The 16944-nt window shown below is 32.7% G+C and overlaps 1 protein-coding gene across 1 annotated transcript in view; it reads right to left on the reverse strand.

Annotated features, from left to right (window-relative positions):
• The window catches only part of Rasa1 (RAS p21 protein activator 1), an 82336-nt gene that overhangs the window by 35747 nt on the left and 29645 nt on the right, over window positions 1-16944 (reverse strand). Inside the window, exons 2-6 of the mRNA XM_021180504.2 lie at window positions 11880-12032; window positions 9965-10100; window positions 9012-9082; window positions 5915-6032; window positions 3968-3999 (exon numbers count right to left, since the gene is read on the reverse strand). Coding sequence (XP_021036163.1) covers window positions 3968-3999; window positions 5915-6032; window positions 9012-9082; window positions 9965-10100; window positions 11880-12032 — 510 coding nt within the window. The remainder of the gene's footprint in view (window positions 1-3967; window positions 4000-5914; window positions 6033-9011; window positions 9083-9964; window positions 10101-11879; window positions 12033-16944) is intronic.

Here is a 16944-nt window from a genome sequence, read left to right on the forward strand (position 1 = left end):
TTTCATATACTCAAAGGTAACCAAGCTGATGAAACAAATGTCATGGAAATGGTCAAATTTTCATTTGTTACATTTCTATTGCATTTTGCAAACTTATTGTGCTTTATCTCAACAAAGTATGAAAATACTAGGAACTGTCAAGTATAGACTACAATTACCATATTAATTACAATATTTTTAAGAACAATGGTTTTAGTTTTAGTAGTAATCGTCACATGCTTATAACATAGCTCCATTTTTCTTTGAATGGCTTGGGAAGGATAGAGAAAATTATACAAGGCAAAAATTATACAAGGCCTACAAATGTTTTCTCATGCTTCTTCCTTCAAAAATAATTTTCTTTTAACATAAGATCTCGCCTAGTAAAATTAAAATGTAAACACCAGAACAAGTACATACTAATAGAACGAACTACTTTTAATTCTGAGCTAACAGCCTATCAAATTGGACTAGTAAAATATTTTATAATCTGTATTCTGGAATTAAGAATTTAGAAATTATTATTATACACTACAATAATTGAAAATGTAGCAGAATGAAATTAGAAAGGTATCTAATATTTTCCTTTCCATAAAATAACATGTTAAAAAATTACTTAAGGATCAGGAATGGTGGTGCATGTATTTAATCCCAGAACCTGGGAGACAGAGGAAGGAGATCACTGTGCTCTGAGGTCTGCACAGTGAGATCCAGGGCAGTCAGGACAAGTGAGCTCTTGTCTCAGAAACTAAAATGTAAAAGCCAAAGGTCTATCGGTTCTCCTCTTATTTACATCACATCTCATTTTCTCTTGCTGGTTATGTCAGAACACTTCACTCCCACGTTGCTACATCTTCTTAAGGTCTGCAGTGATTTGTAGTAATGAGTTAACGGCCAGCTGTAAAGTACATATACTACAAGACTAAAAGCCTAAGTGCTCTAAGATGCAATGCTATAGGCTTAGAGGTCACTCATTCTGCTTCAAATTATTCTATTAGTAGGGAAAGTTAAAATACAACTTAATTTTTAAGTAAATGAAAAAGTAATCATTAACTCAGATTTCCTGATGTTCTCAGAATAGATGTTAATAATGAAAAGCAAATGAACTATACAGTTCAGAATGCTTTAAAATGTATGCATTCAAGTAAAGATTAAATTACCATTTACTACAGAGTGGATTTCCATATTGTAGAAGACTTAGCTAGATGGCTTCCAAGACTAACTCTACAGTTTTCTAGCTAGTAAAAATATAAACCCAAAGAATACAGTTTAAAAAAAGAGACAAAGGTGAATAATATTTTGAGCACTGAGAAAAGAGCCTTCAGGCACAGGGGTAAGATTATTTCCCAGTTATTCTTAAATAAAACTTATATATTCAATTACATAACTTGGACTCAAGGTAACAGGTAAGTCCTGGCTCTTAAGAAGTCCAGACTCTGGTTATAGGAAAAACAAAACAAAACAAAAAACAATACAAAGGGAACAACTAAAAACCATGTAAAAATACAGTAAGTACAGTGATAGGTATGTGTTAGGGCATTTGGAGAATAACGGAGAAGTGTACCAAGTCTTCAGCATATGTAAGGAATAACATGAACATTCACTCAACTCAATTTACTAAATTCCATAATTAAATACATAAACAACTGTAGGTAATCCCAGTCTTGGAAACAGCTTAATAAAATCATTAAAAATAGTTATGCATTTAAAAGGTCTACAAAGTTAAGAGTGAAATGAAAAGGCAATAAGTTACAAGAAACATGGACATCACAGACCATCATTTTAAGACCTGCTGAAGTAAAGTTGGTAGGGAATCAGTTCGGGATTTTAGGTGAGAAAGTATAATTTCTGATAGGTATTTTAGACAAACCATTCTAAGTGTTGGAGCAGAGAGTGTGAGATGATTAACAACTTGGAGGGCCCAGAAGAAGATGACTGCTGTGTCAGGCACTAGGAAGAATGACTCTCGTAAAATTATTTAAGACTGAAAAGTAGGGACTCATTCAATAAATATTTTAGGAGAAAAAATGTACTAGAACTTAATACCCACACAGATATGGAGCTCAAAAACACAAAACAAAAACAAAAAAACAAAACACTAAAACTGTCAAACCAGCTATTTAATCTCAAAGGGATTCACTGCGACTAAGGATACTTGAGACAATTATGATATTTCACTGCCATAGTCTCTACTTTAAATACTTAAGAGACTAGGCAGGTACTTAAAATAAACCAATACAAATTTAACTTATGCTAAATTCCACATAAATATAAAGTTCAGAAAAACAAAAGACTTACATGTATTAATATGACTTCCCAGTGAAGTCTTATATTTGACATTGAAAAATGAATGCAGTTTAAATATTTACTGGCATCTTAAATCTGTACTATTAAAACAGATACAAGGGAATATACACTTTCTCTTGAAAATCTGAAGGATTTCATAATACTGAATTCAGATTAATTTAGTGTGTGTATATGTGTATTTGTGTGTGTGTGCACACGCGCGTGTATGCAAGCGATCAAGCAAAAGAAAGTGTGTGTGTGTGCGCACACGTGTGCGTGTGCATATGTGTTTAAGTATGTGGACATCATTATATGCATGTGGAAGTCAGAGGATAATTTGTTGGGTCCTGTGGATCAAATGTAGGTCATCAGATCTGGCAGCAAATGCTTCTACATGCTGAGCCTGTCACCTGCCCAATGAATTCACATTCTAACACACATTAACTAGACAGAGTGGTCACCTTAAGACACACAAAAAACTTTATAGTTTTCTACTTCTCAAAATCTATAACATTAAGCAATGAATGTCAATTACCATTTGCTAGCACTGAGGTAAATGATAATTGTCTTCTGACAAGAGGGAAAGAAAGTATTCTTGGCACTGTGGTCTCTGTCGGGGTTTATATAATACAGAACAGTATTACTGTGTTTGGAAAATATATAAAATATGCCTATATACACACACACATAATATAATCTGCTTTTGTTATGAATCTCATGCTCTTCAAGCATTAACTAGCATTTGAAACTGCTGATACAGACTTCAAGCAGAATCAACTAGGTACAGGTAGAATAATGGAGTCACTTGTACCTGCATGGAGTATTATAAAAATGTATTCATAATATATATTCTATTAAGACAGGAAACTAAGAGAACTACATACAGAATACTCAGATTAATGTATTCACTTTCTAATGGCTAGATAACAGGAAAATAAAACATTTGAGGCAAGTTTTAAATTTCATCTACAAATGCTGACAGCTCGGTTAGGGGAAAAATGCACTGTAAAACTAACAGGTATATATTCTATTGAAATAATATGACCAGAACAGGATTAAAGGCTTAAGATTTTAAAAGGAATCTCATACACGCAAAAAGATTATTTAAAAGGACTTTACTTAGTTATACTAAAATTTTGAGTTATCTCACATATTAATGATAAAAACTGAATTTAAAAGTTCATAATATATATATATATATATATATATATATATATATATATATATATATATATAAAATACATGGCCACAAAAAATAATAATGTAGTCTGTAAGAAAATGAAGAGGGCTCACTATGATTCAAACATAATGTTTACCAGAAAGTCTTTTAGTTTGGTGATATGAGATTTGAATATAGGTATAGGCCAATGTTTGCTTAAAATTCTTACCAAAAAAAATTTAGTACTAGCTCCTTAAGAAATATTTATATAGCCAGGCGTGGTGGTGCACACCTTTAATTCCAGCACATGGGAGGCAGAGGCAGGCGGATTTCTGAGTTCGAGGACAGCCTGCTCTACAGAGTGAGTTCCAGGACAGCCAGGGCTACACAGAGAAACCCTGTCTCGAAAAACCAAAAAAAAAAAAAAAAAAAAAAGAAATATTTATAGAATCAGATTTTTAAAAAAATGTTAATCTAAAAAAGTCATTATGTTGACTATTTTCTAATTTATATTTTTTCTTTTTATAATTAATAAAAACTCACATTTTGCCTTCATGTGGATCTTCTTCTCGGCTCTAAAGGAAAGACATTAAGACAGAATTTTATAAAATTAAATCCTAATATAATTTCATGAAAATTCCTAAGAATCAGATCTTCAAATCTTTCTCCATAGTACCTTTCATAGTTACATGTATATGAGAATATGTTTCTATTCTATAATTATTACTGTGTCCTACTCCAACCTCTCTGAATTCATTAGTTTCCATTGTAAATGTTCACTTAAGAGTAAACCAATCAAATGAACGGAAAATTTTGAAGCCAAACCTTTACTACCCTCTCTCTTGCCTACAAATTTCTCTTTTTACAACCAATACTCTTAAGCATAGGTCTCAAATGCTCATGTACATTTCCTGCCTCATCCCACTCACTTTCTAGCTGTCACACCTAACTACCCATTTGCTAACCAACCTCGCATTCCTACTCTGGTTTGCCTTCTGTTATAATTGTCGCTATCAAAATGTCCTTTCAACTCATTGCTACCTACCTATTTCAAAAAAGCAAACTATTAAGGTAAACTACCTCAAATGCTATGTCTTCACAGTGTAACATTTTGACCCTAAAAAGTGAGAACTTTCTTTTCTGTGGATTATAACATGCATCCTCCTTTTTTTAACCGTATTACAAACTTAACCTTACTATAGTCTGTACTCCAGGGTGTACTGTTGTCTTGTTTGTTGTTTTTGTTTTGTTTTATTTTTGAGACCATATCTCCCTATGTAATCCTGCCTATCCTGGAACTCAAACAGAGTATACATTCATAGTTTTTACTAAGTATTGGTTGAATTCTAGTCCTAACAGTTTACACAGAGTTTTCAATGAACAGATAATGAAAGAAAAAAAGTAATTATATTACCTATACAAGGACTTCTCTTAATTAGGTCCTCACTAAGTATTTAGAAAGACTAAAATCAAACATTCAATGAATACATAATTCAAATTAATGTATAATAGGCAAAAGGAAGTCTAACATAAACAAAATCTAAAAATTTATAGGAAAACTAACATATTTATAAGATGCTTGAATCTGATTGTTCCTGTCTGTATACCTCTTCCAATGTAGAATTCGGAATGCTATTCAAAGAACTGGAAGTTATAATCCTAGATCTTGCATTATGTTTGTGACTATGAATACAGGATATATCACATTTCCATAATTCCTTCCAACTTTCCTCAGTATGTTTTATGCATGTGAATCAAGATCTAGTTGTCAGAATAAGCAGACAAAACAATTAGTAGCAAAACAAATTACTCTACCATCTTCCACACAGGGCATACATAGTTCTGGGGTTCCATAAAAGATCACAGAAAGCCATTCTATACTACCACACAAATCTAAGAGGAAAATGTAAATTCCAAAATTATAATGTTTAATACATTTTGGTGGTGTTGAATATTGTCTGTAAAGCATGAACATTGCTTGAGTGCTAATTTGTACTAATTTGCTAAATATATTGATGATTTAAATTATATACTAAGATAAATAATAATGTATAATAGCAAAGAAAACAAAGGGGAATATTCAAACTGTAGAACTTTGGGGTTATGTATGAGTAATATAATTAAAAATTTCTAAGATTATTAGAATTATATACATATTTGAAAAATTATACCAAACATACAACTACTTAAAATTCTGAGTCAGATATACCTAATAAAGAAAAGAAGCACAAAAAAATTATCAAAATAAGTACAAGTGATAGAAATATTGAAGTACTGTGTGCAAAGGCAGATATATAACACACTAACCTACTTTATTTCTTTACAAATAATCATTTATTAACACCAAATACACCTTAAAATTTCTTTGCATTTATGAATTTAAGCATTTGACAAGAGGAAATTGTTTCTGTCTAATGACCCAGAAAACAGACTTCTAAACTTTTATAAAGAATTTAGGATCTAAAATTTAGAAGAACAAATGAAACTTACCACCTCTTCCACTAGGTCTTCAACAATAAGGCCTTGCTCATCTGTTCTTAGATTGGTAACCCACATCCATCCATCTTCTAACTCATTGTGAACAATGAACATATCTCCTTTTAAGAAACTAAAATAGCAAATGCCATTACTATCTTAAAAATGAACATTTAAGTAGTCCTAAACCATTAGATATTATGATATCGGAAATATGCAAAAACACTTAAAAAACAAAGTTCTATGCTGTTTCTAGCATCTTTGTTTGTGAAACTGAAGACAGTAAACCTGAATCCTAATTTCATTATATGTACAATTTAATTATAGGTTTAGTAATAGAGTCTACTTTGCTGGACTATATTCAAATTAGAATTCCTCTATTTACTACCTACTTTGCTATATTAGACTCAAATTAAAATTCCTTTAAATAGTAAACAATTACTTACGTATTATAAGTAGTTCCAAGAAAACTGAATTTTAAAGTTTCCAAGTTTCAATGTTGTTTATTATATGTATGACAGATGTAATAAAAAGCAATTTACAGTTAAGATATATATAAATATATCCATATATATTTATATATGTGTGTGAGAGAAGGATTGATTTAATAGAACTAAGGTTTATAAGTATTGAGCCCATACTGAAAGAATATTGAAAAATATATAAACATATATATTTATATTTATATATATCTCCTTTAGAAAGGGAAACAAAGTAGTATTAATTAGCGTTTATAATTACATCTTAAATTTATTTGATTCAAATGCCTACTGTTTAAAAAGTACAGCATTCTTTGACTAAAAATAGCACCCAGACATGTGTTAAAAGGCATCTATGCTTTTTTTCCTGCTATGTAGTTCAGAGAAGAAGGATGTACACAACTTAGTTTCCTTTTTACTACCTGGATGTTTTCAAGCTCTACACCAACAAGGAGGCTTCAGTTGGCTGTATCATCAATATAAAATCACCAAAAATTCCTTGCAGTTTTCCTTCCAGGATTAAGTGAATGACTCTAAATATCCTTCTGGTTGGATGCTGCCACTGACCATACATCTATAAGGTATCTTCATATATTTTTCAATATTCTTCCAGTATGGTCTCAATACTTATAAACCTTAGTTCTATTAAATCAATCCTTCTCTCACACTCATGAATGCTTTTGTTTTTGCCTAAATGACTCTATTTTTCTCAAATTTCAAAAAACAAAGCTTATACAAAGGAGAACTTTTATAAAACACTCTATATTCAAAAAGCCACAGATTAATGCCATCTCAATTCTAAAGTCCTCCTTAAAAATACCCAAGATTTTCCTAGATAAATGGCAGCCGACTTTATCATTTAACCAAATACATCTTTCTAGAACCACTTTCCCAGCTACTAGGATAACAGGACCATACCATCACAGCTACATGGAATTGTTTTATCTTCTTGTTTACTACATGAAGTTCTAGATGCCTAGTCAAAGATCAGAACACAATGTGTTTTGCTTGCTCATTCAGACATCAAATGAAGCTATTTTTATTTAGCCAGAATTGATCACTTTAGGGTTGTTACTGTGCACTTTAAAGTACCTGAAGTTTTTAATACCCAAAACTTTAGCACTATTATTGTGAAGTCACAATGAAAAATAATTTCAATCTCATGAGCTTTGGTAATTAATTTTATGTGTCAAGTTAACGGAATGTCAACCTATATGAAGCATTATTTCTGGAATATTCTACAGGAGTCAACATTTGAATTCATACATTATGCTAGTGTAGCTTGTTTTCCTCCATAGAGTAGTTATCATCCAGTCCACTAACTGTCTGAACAGAATAAAAAGTAAGATAAATGTTTCCTTTCCTTATCCCCCTTGGCCTCACTGTTTCCTCTGAGCTGATTCTTATCTTCTGTCCTCAGAGTGGGATGTACTCTGACTTCCATGGTCTCCCCAGGCTTCCATACTTAAAATTATAGAAATGAGTCTCCTGAATCTGTTCCAATTCTTAAAATAAACCTTCTCTGGAGAAATCAAGATAACATATGGACTATCTAAGTGAGTCTCAGAACAATCAGATGAAATACACTTAGAGACTGCAGCCTTGGATGATCAGACTTGAAATTTACAAATTTTCTAAAACTTACACTTCAATACTACTAACTTCTATTAAATAACTTTCTTCCTTTTTATTGATTTTATTCATTTTCTCACATTAATTTATAAATAAATGTGTGGCAGTAAGAATTAAATGAGAAGGCATTAGCTTGACAATAATTATATAAAAATGAAACCCTTATTTGAGATTCAAACTATATCTTTGTTTTCTAATACTAATTTCTAAAACTTTTAGTCCACAAAATATTTTTGTATTATAATTTGCAATTATTTCAAAGAGAAACTATATAATCAGTAATAGGCAAACATTTTATAGTTAAGAAACAAGGATTCTATTGAATGATTAAATAGCTTTTTAAAAAAAGAGAATTTGATTATAAGTTTTATAAATAACTTAGAAGTCAAATAACATACAAAAACTATAATGCTCCATGATTACACAATATTCTTGAATGTTAAGATTGTTTACTCATTATGTAAAATTAAGACAATTATTTCAGCAAGATTAATAGCTGAGGCATAAATGTAATGGGGAATAAAAACAAACCATTAGATAGATAGATAGATAGATAGATAGATAGATAGATAGATAGATAGATAGACAGACAGACAGACTAGATAGATAGATAGATAGATAGACAGACAGACAGACAGACAGACAGATAGATATAACATAGGTAGATTAGGTAGAGTAGGTAGGTAAGTGAATGGATAGATGGATGATTGATATAGATAATAAAAACACACAATTTATGAGAGAAATCTCTACTTTCTCAGAATTTTTTTTTAAATAATCTAGTTTTTCTCTTGTAATTTTCACTGTAGCCACACTGATTCAAACCTTGGGAATAGATAAGCCATCCAATGGGAAGACAACAGATCGAGTATTAAATACAACTTTATATGCCTATAATATCTCTCAAATTCAAAATCTTTCCTAGTTTAAAAGCAATGTATCTTCATTGTCTACCTCTTTTCAAATGCTACAAAAAAAAAAAAAAAAACACTATAAAATACCTTATTTCATCAGTGTCTGGTACTTTTGTGTAGGGCAGAATGGCTCGCACACGCCTTCTATCTTCTACTGGCTGAAACCATGAAAAGTAAAAATAATTAGGAGCTGATAGAGGCTTCATGTCTCCATAGCTAAATCTCCAGTCTCACAAGCTTGAAAATCCAAGCTGGATCCACAGAACTCACATAAAAGCTATGACAGGTATGGCAGCTGCCTGTAATGCCAGCATTTAGGAGAAACGAACAGGGGGTACCTAAGGCAAACGATCAAGACAAACTAACCAAATTTAAAAGCTCTACTTTCATCCAGAGACTTTGCTTCAAGTAATCAAGTAGAGAGCAATCAAGAATGACATGTTGTCAAATTCTAGCCACCAGTAATAAGTTCGCATGTGCACTCCTTCCTTGTCACACATGCAAGCCTGTATACACAGTCACAGACATATACAAATACCCATGCACACAAAAGAAGATTGTTTCTGTAAGTCAAAAAAGATAAATTCACACAAAGCTTGAAGTCAATACAGCTGCATACTATAAATTCCATAGTCACTGTACTCTTTACTGAGCATCTACATAGAACCTAGACATGTTTCTGCTCTTCCTTGATATTTTTAGAAAAATTACTATACACTCATAACACATTTTCTTCGGGTAATCTAAACAATCCTTAAATAAGCTACAGAGAACATAGAAATTAATCTATCTTTTATGATATAAACATTTACCTTCTCGAGCAATTATTATAATCTATAAGCACAAAATTATCTTTAAAAGTCCAGTTACTTAAATACAAATATTAGTTTTGAAGGAAACTATCATTTTTTGTTCTAGAATTATAACTAGAATTAAAACAAATACTTATTAAATTCTAATACATGTAAAAGATTTGGTAAGATTACAATCCACCCGATTTTGTAAAATCAAAGTTGTGATATATCATGTGTTTTACTTACCTCTGGTGGTGCAACTGGATAGAGTAATTTTTCTCCTTTAAGTAAACAAGAAACATGACTGTAATAACCTATTAGGTCTGAGAGTGAAGAAAATCGCCTTCCACCAATGTAGTAATCACCACACATAGCAATAATCCTATAGTAAAGGAAACAAAACAAACACATAAATAAATAAAAACAAAAAACATAGTTTGGAAAGGATCTTAAAAGCCAGTCTTTTGTTGTCTCTTTTCTGAATATGATCAATTTCATACTCTTTTCCACTAATATAACATTTCTATATTTAAAATATATATATTTATATCATGAGAAATTGAGTATTATTTTTAAATATTTATGAATTTGATAAGACATATTTACAAGCCTCAATTATGTAGTTGAATCAAATATTTGAAAATTTACCCTCAGATATCTCTCTTTACTTTCTATTTTTAATACTCAACAATTGTATAAGAGCTTCTTTGACTACAAGTAGCTTACATATCTTTTGAAATTTATGTGAACAGTAATAAAAATGTTACATAAAAATTATGATCAGATATTACTGATGTGAAATTATATATGTGAACTTATCACAACAATGACAGTACCCTTAAAACTTATTCTAAAATTTAAAGACACAGAACATTTTATCAGTTAAAACTAGCTAGATGATTTATGTTTTATTTTCTCCCATATTTTCGTTTCATAAAAATGAAATACAGTAATATCTGCAAATATATTTATATATAGATATACCTTTGAAATTTTACATACCTGTTTATCTCACAGAAGAGAAAATGTATCTTGAGAATTTCAAGATAGTGAGACTTAAAAAAAAAAACTAAGGACAACCTCAACTTCCATACAATATTTTCTGTTACTCTCCAGTCTCAATCTATACATCTTTCATTTTAGTTTTTACCTTTTTCAAAATGTATCTGTAGTAATATATTCCTTAATTGTACATATATTTGAAAGCTGCCATTGTAAAAACCAATATTACTACCTTTTGGGGGGGGTTATAAAATGTAGTTTTATTTTATGGTACTCTGCTGCTGCATAGGGCATAACATTTTCACAAGGCTTTTTTGGGACTACAGTCAATGATTAGCAAACACACAATATAGTGGTCCAGGTCTCTAAAGAATAATTGCTGGACAAACCAGATACCCTCTCACATGTGCACAAATCTGCATGGAAAAGTACTGAAGTCTAGACTTGGACTTGTGTACTTTATTTCTCCTTTCTAGTGTATTAAGACTGGGAAGAGAGGCCCCTTGGTATTGCAAACTTTATATGCCCCAATACAGGGGAACGCCAGGGCCAAGAAGCAGGAGTGGGTAGGTAGGGGAGCAGGGCGGAGGGAAGGTATAGGGAACTTTTGGGATAGCATTTGAAATGTAAATAAAGAAAATGTCTAATAAATAAATAAATAGAAATACTAGCCCCCCCCCCAAAAAAAAAAACAAAAGAAAGGACGAGTATTTTAATTTGCCCAAAGCAATGCTTGTATTGTGGCAGCAACATGCTACTTCTATCACAAAGCTAACAAAGTCAGGAGGTGTAAGTGAATTTTTATTGGAAAGGAATTGTCAACTTAAACTGTAGCGAATGAAGAATGCATAAGGAAACACCCTGTTGTCACAGACAGATGTAACCTCCACAATATGTGATGCAGGAGACATTTCAATCTGTGATCTCCAAGCCCAGGTGCATTAAGCGCTTTCCCATTCAATATTACTACCTTTAAACAAAAAGTTTAAACACGTCGAGTATTTACTCTAAATCACTGATGAAAGAATTTAATTGAAATCAAGTTTATTATACCAAAGTCATTCACTTTTATAAAAGTGAACATATTTATATATAAATATATATCAGATTAAATACTAAGTGCCATATGAAATACCTTAAACTAGGAACAAAGACTTACCTAAAGTGATTGACAACATTTGTCTGACTAAGGAATGAAAGGACAAAGGACCCCGGCCTCCGATCACTCTCTCTTATAAGATAGCTTCCAGATTTCCCTGCCTGCCTGAGGCGTTCTTCTGCTATAGTTCTATCAAGTTTTCCATGATACCACCTAGGGAAAAAACACAAGTAATTAAAATTAAAATACCATCATAAAATTTCTGTGCAGATGGAACAATTACAGTCTTATAGACCTCAGGTCTGTGAGAACACAACACTCCAAGTTTTAAACACATGCAATTTAAACATTTGTTTAGTACGAACAATTGAATTTTAACTCCATTTTTCATCTCCTCTCAAATTCCCTAAAATCAATAATTCATTAAGTATTTAAGTTTGTTATACAAATGCAAACTTCTTATCTCACTGATGAATATTTATTGCTCTAGGTTTACTTGTATTTCTTCAAAACAGAAATGTTTATTACATTAAATCTTTTCCTGGAACATAAGAGCAAGATGAGTAATTAGAAATAATTTACAACTCTATATATTGAAGTCCACCTGACATAACAAAGTATTTGAATCCTTATAAAAAATAACATTTTATTTTATTTTAGTCTTACTACCCTGACAGAAGAACAGAATAACTATTTAAAAGACTACTATTAAAATTTCCTGTTCCAACAAAGAGCTGATTATCGCCCTGCGTTTTATGACAACTTACTTCATGAACATATACTTAAGCTCAACTGTTCTTACAGAGAAAACACGGGTTTGTGTGTGTGTGTGTAAAAAAAATGCAACTGCCTTGTGTAAAAGTTTTCAAAAGTTTTCTATAACTTCAAAAGTTTTCTATAACTTTTAAAATACTTTTCAAATCATCTTACATACATCTGTCTCTTCTAAAATTACTTAATTTGCTAAATTGATAAATCTCATAAAACAAAGACAGTACAAACAATCTAAAGCCTACTGTGAAGTCTTCCTCTTAGGCAAAACAATGTTTGTTAGTATCACAAATACTGTTTGAACACACACACTTTCAGTGAAAATTGCATCATCCTGCTTCTGCTTATCAAAACACGACCCTACTTTGAGGTCCTGTAAAGTGTCCATCCATAAAGTCATTTAAACGTCTACAACTAGAGACATTATGTTCCTCTTTTAAACTGTACTACTACATAGGGACATCAGATTCCTTTATCTCATTAAAAAAAAATCTCAAAAGGAAAACCTTATCTCACAAAGAACGTTTGAAAAGCAGACCTGGTGTTTCATACAGGTAACCTCAGTATTTGGGAGGTGGAGAGGAAGGAGGATCAAGATTCCCCTTGATAATAGCAAGTTCAAGGTCAGCTCAGACAGTATAAATTCCCTCATCTCAACAAAGGGGAATTAAAAAGAGCAGTGTTTTGCTTAGGATTTCCAAAATAAAAATGAAAAGCAAAGGTGGAACTCATGCCCTCGGCCATGTCCATGCCATACTTGACCACTATTATGATAAGTTAAATCATTCCTAACTCTTCCATCAATTTTATACACAAAACAGCTACTGGATCTTCCACTCTGAGCAATTTAAACCAAGAAAATTGAAAACAACAATAATGAAAATTGCCTCATGCTTCATCCCATCCCTCTCAAGAATATGACTAAGTCTCAATCCTCCAGACTTGGTCCCCACAGTATCAAGGTCTATAGGCATGGCTTAACCTTTCTAGATCTTTTTCTCTCTCTGCTGCATCCTCATCATTCCTTGTCATTATTTACACCAATCCAATTCACATACCATTCCCCATCTCCCCACCACTTCCAAGTTAGTACCCTACAGACAGATTTTTAAATAACAGTTATTCGAGGTAGGGATGTAGCTCAGTGATAGATGTCCAAAGCCATGGGTTCAACTCTCACCACAAGAAATCTTCAGAAAATGCAATCATTAAATATAAAAATATAAAAACAGAATTAAAAAAATAAAGATGAAATGGGAGCATACAAAAATCCAAACATTTAAAAATAAATAATCAAATTCATAAAATTAAGAGCTAATGAGATTAAGAGGAAATTAAGCAAATTTTAAAAAGCTAGATTACTTTGAAAATATGGTTAATAAAGAAAATCCAGTAAGAAAATTAAAAAAAAAAACAAATTATGGATGGTACATAATCTACTTACATGTGGTAGTTTGGTAGAATACTGTCAAGTCTTGGGCTTTTAGATACTTAGTTTCCAGTTGGTAACATTGTTTGGGAAGGTTTAGGAAGTGGGACTGTTTTGGACCAGGTATGTTATTGGTTTTGAGCGTTTAACACCTCCAGCCATGCCCAGTTTCTTCTCACTAGGTGACACTTAAAGGTTCAATATTTGAGACCTCAGTTTCCTGCTTGTGCCATCGGGTCTTTGTTCCACTATCTTACCATAAGCCTTCTCTAACCATAAGCCCAAATATACTCTTCGATAAACTGTCTTGCTCATGGTGTTTTACCACAAGAATTAAAAAAGAAACTAAATCATGGGGAGTCAGAAAAAGAAAGCAGGAAAGAGAACGAAAGAAAAGTAAAATCTGGAGAAGATCCAAAATAATTCCCAAATCCAAGAAAGAGAGTAACAACAACAACAAACAATTAAAGTCCATAAATGGGAAATAAGAAAAAGAGATGGGGCAGATATAAATGCAGAATTGCCCTTTTCAAGATATATCAGAACAAAGTTGCTAAAAATGAGATTAAATCATAAAAGCAAGTATGGAGGCATTATCTTAAAGAAACAATGGTAAAAATCTTTGCTAACTTTCCAATATTTCGTTATTCACTTTACATCCCACTCATTGCCTGCCTACCAGTTACCTCCTGGCAAAATCCCCACACCCCCATCCACTCTTCCTCTAAGAGGGTGGGGACACCTTTGGTATCCTCCAACCCTGGCACATTAAGTCTCTGCAGGAATAGGTACATCCTCTCCCACTAAGGCCAGCCAAGGCAGTCTAGCTAGAAGAACATCTTCCACATACAGGCAACAGTTTTTGGGACAGCCCCTCCTCCATTTGCTTAGGACCCACATGAAGACCAAGCTGCACATCTGCCACCTAAGTTCAGGGAGGTTTAGGTCCAGCTCAAGTATGTTCTTTGGTTGGCAGTTCAAACTCTGAGAGCCCCAAGGGCCTAGGTTAGTTGACTCTGTTGTACTTCCTCTGGAGCTCCTAGCCCCTCAGGGCCTGCAATCCCATCCCCTATTCTTCCATAAAAGTCCCCAAGCTCCATCAACTATTTGGCTGTGGGTGTCAGCTGTTGGGTGGAGCCTCTCAGAGAACTAGATTAGTGTGTGTGTGTGTGTGTGTGTGTGTGTGTGTGTGTGTGTGCCCGCTTCCCTTGTTCTTCCTGGTATGGAAGTACCAATTTCCTATGTTTTCTTAGATGTAGTTATCCTCCTTAGGTTGGAGTTTTCCTTCTAGTATTTTCTGTAGGGCTGAGTTTTATGGATAGAGACTATTTCAATTTGGATTTGTCTTGAAATATCTTGCTTCCTCCATCTATCATGACTGAGAGTTTTGATGGATATAGTTGTCTACATTCGCATCTGAGGGTTTTTTTTAGGTTGTAAGATATATGTCCAGGCTCTTTTAGTTTTTAGAGTTTCTGTTGAGAATTTGGGTATTATTCTGATAGGTCTGAAACTGTACTGTGCAAAAATCACTAAACATGAAAATTTAGGAAAAGCAGAATCAAAGCAATAAGGTACTTCAATAAATTCAACACTCTTAAGAGAATTACTATACTAATAGCCATGCTGGATAACAGCACATACCAGAAATGCAGAAGATTCTAAGTTATGTGTTTATCTAAAAGGTCAAACATTACCAATTCCTTCCCCTACATATCACACAGTACACAGTGGTTAAATGTTACTGCATGCTCATATAATAGATGGCATACTGACTTGCTACATACAATTCACTGTATTTGTTCAAAACTGTTCTTTCTAACAAAAATCTAGGTTTTATTTAAATACATTAATACCAAAATAAAGTACTGTTCATAGAGGTTAAAAACAAGAAAATCAATTCGACAGTTAGACATTTATTACTCAGAATGATTAAAGGTTACCAATCTAATGTCATCTTTGCTATTTTGAACAAAACCACTTACTTCACTCTCTTGTCTACCCATTTTTGTTCTTTTACTATTACGTTTGTACATATAAATCATTTTGTTTTTTACCCACAATCTTAACAGATGCTCAATTCACATAAACCAACCTATGTATTATAAAGTATTTATGGCATGGCAGCTTTTGAGCGTAACCCTACCACCCAGCAGACCGAGACAGAAGAATACATAAGGAGTACCAGCCCATCTGGGAAACATGGCAAGATATTATTGTAAAAGACAAACAAAACTTAAAACTTCTTCAGAACACTTCCAGTTTCCTATATAGAATGTATGAAAATCCAAAGTCAAGAATGCATCTTTTTGACAAATCATGAAATGAATAAAGTGAAAAGTCCACAACTCTCCTACAGCCTTAGAACCTGAGACACTGGCAAATATGGAGAGGAGAGAAAAAAAAATCACAACTCAACTGAACAGACACTCAAAAGCAAAAACTCTCTTGAGAACAAATTCTTGGGTAGAGGAATGTTAACTGTGACTGATGAATCTCTGGAGACTCCATGTGGACAGATCTAAGAGTTCAAGTCCCTAAGACCCAGTCACAATGTTTTTATCTCCAAGGATTCCTACTAGTTCTAAGTCTATTTATTAAACTGTAGGTAATAGCCTTTTATGAATGTGCTTATATAACTACAGGTGAGAGCTTCTGAACATATACCAAAAATTAACTAGAGATACTACACATAATGAATCTCATCTCTTTGTGGCAGTACCCCCATACTGCAAGGCTTAACCTCACTGCAGCCTTGGTTTTGAAAACCAGGGTGTATTTTATGACCAGCCTGCTATCTTGGAATTCAATACTAATGAATGTTTGCCTTTGACACCACTGACTCAAGACTTCCTGTCAACAACTGCAGTATCTGGGGTCTGAAGATATGGCTCAGCTTTTTTTTTTTTTTTTTGGGGGGGGGGG

Source organism: Mus caroli, chromosome 13 (assembly GCF_900094665.2).
Source record: "Mus caroli chromosome 13, CAROLI_EIJ_v1.1, whole genome shotgun sequence".
NCBI lineage: Eukaryota > Metazoa > Chordata > Mammalia > Rodentia > Muridae > Mus > Mus caroli.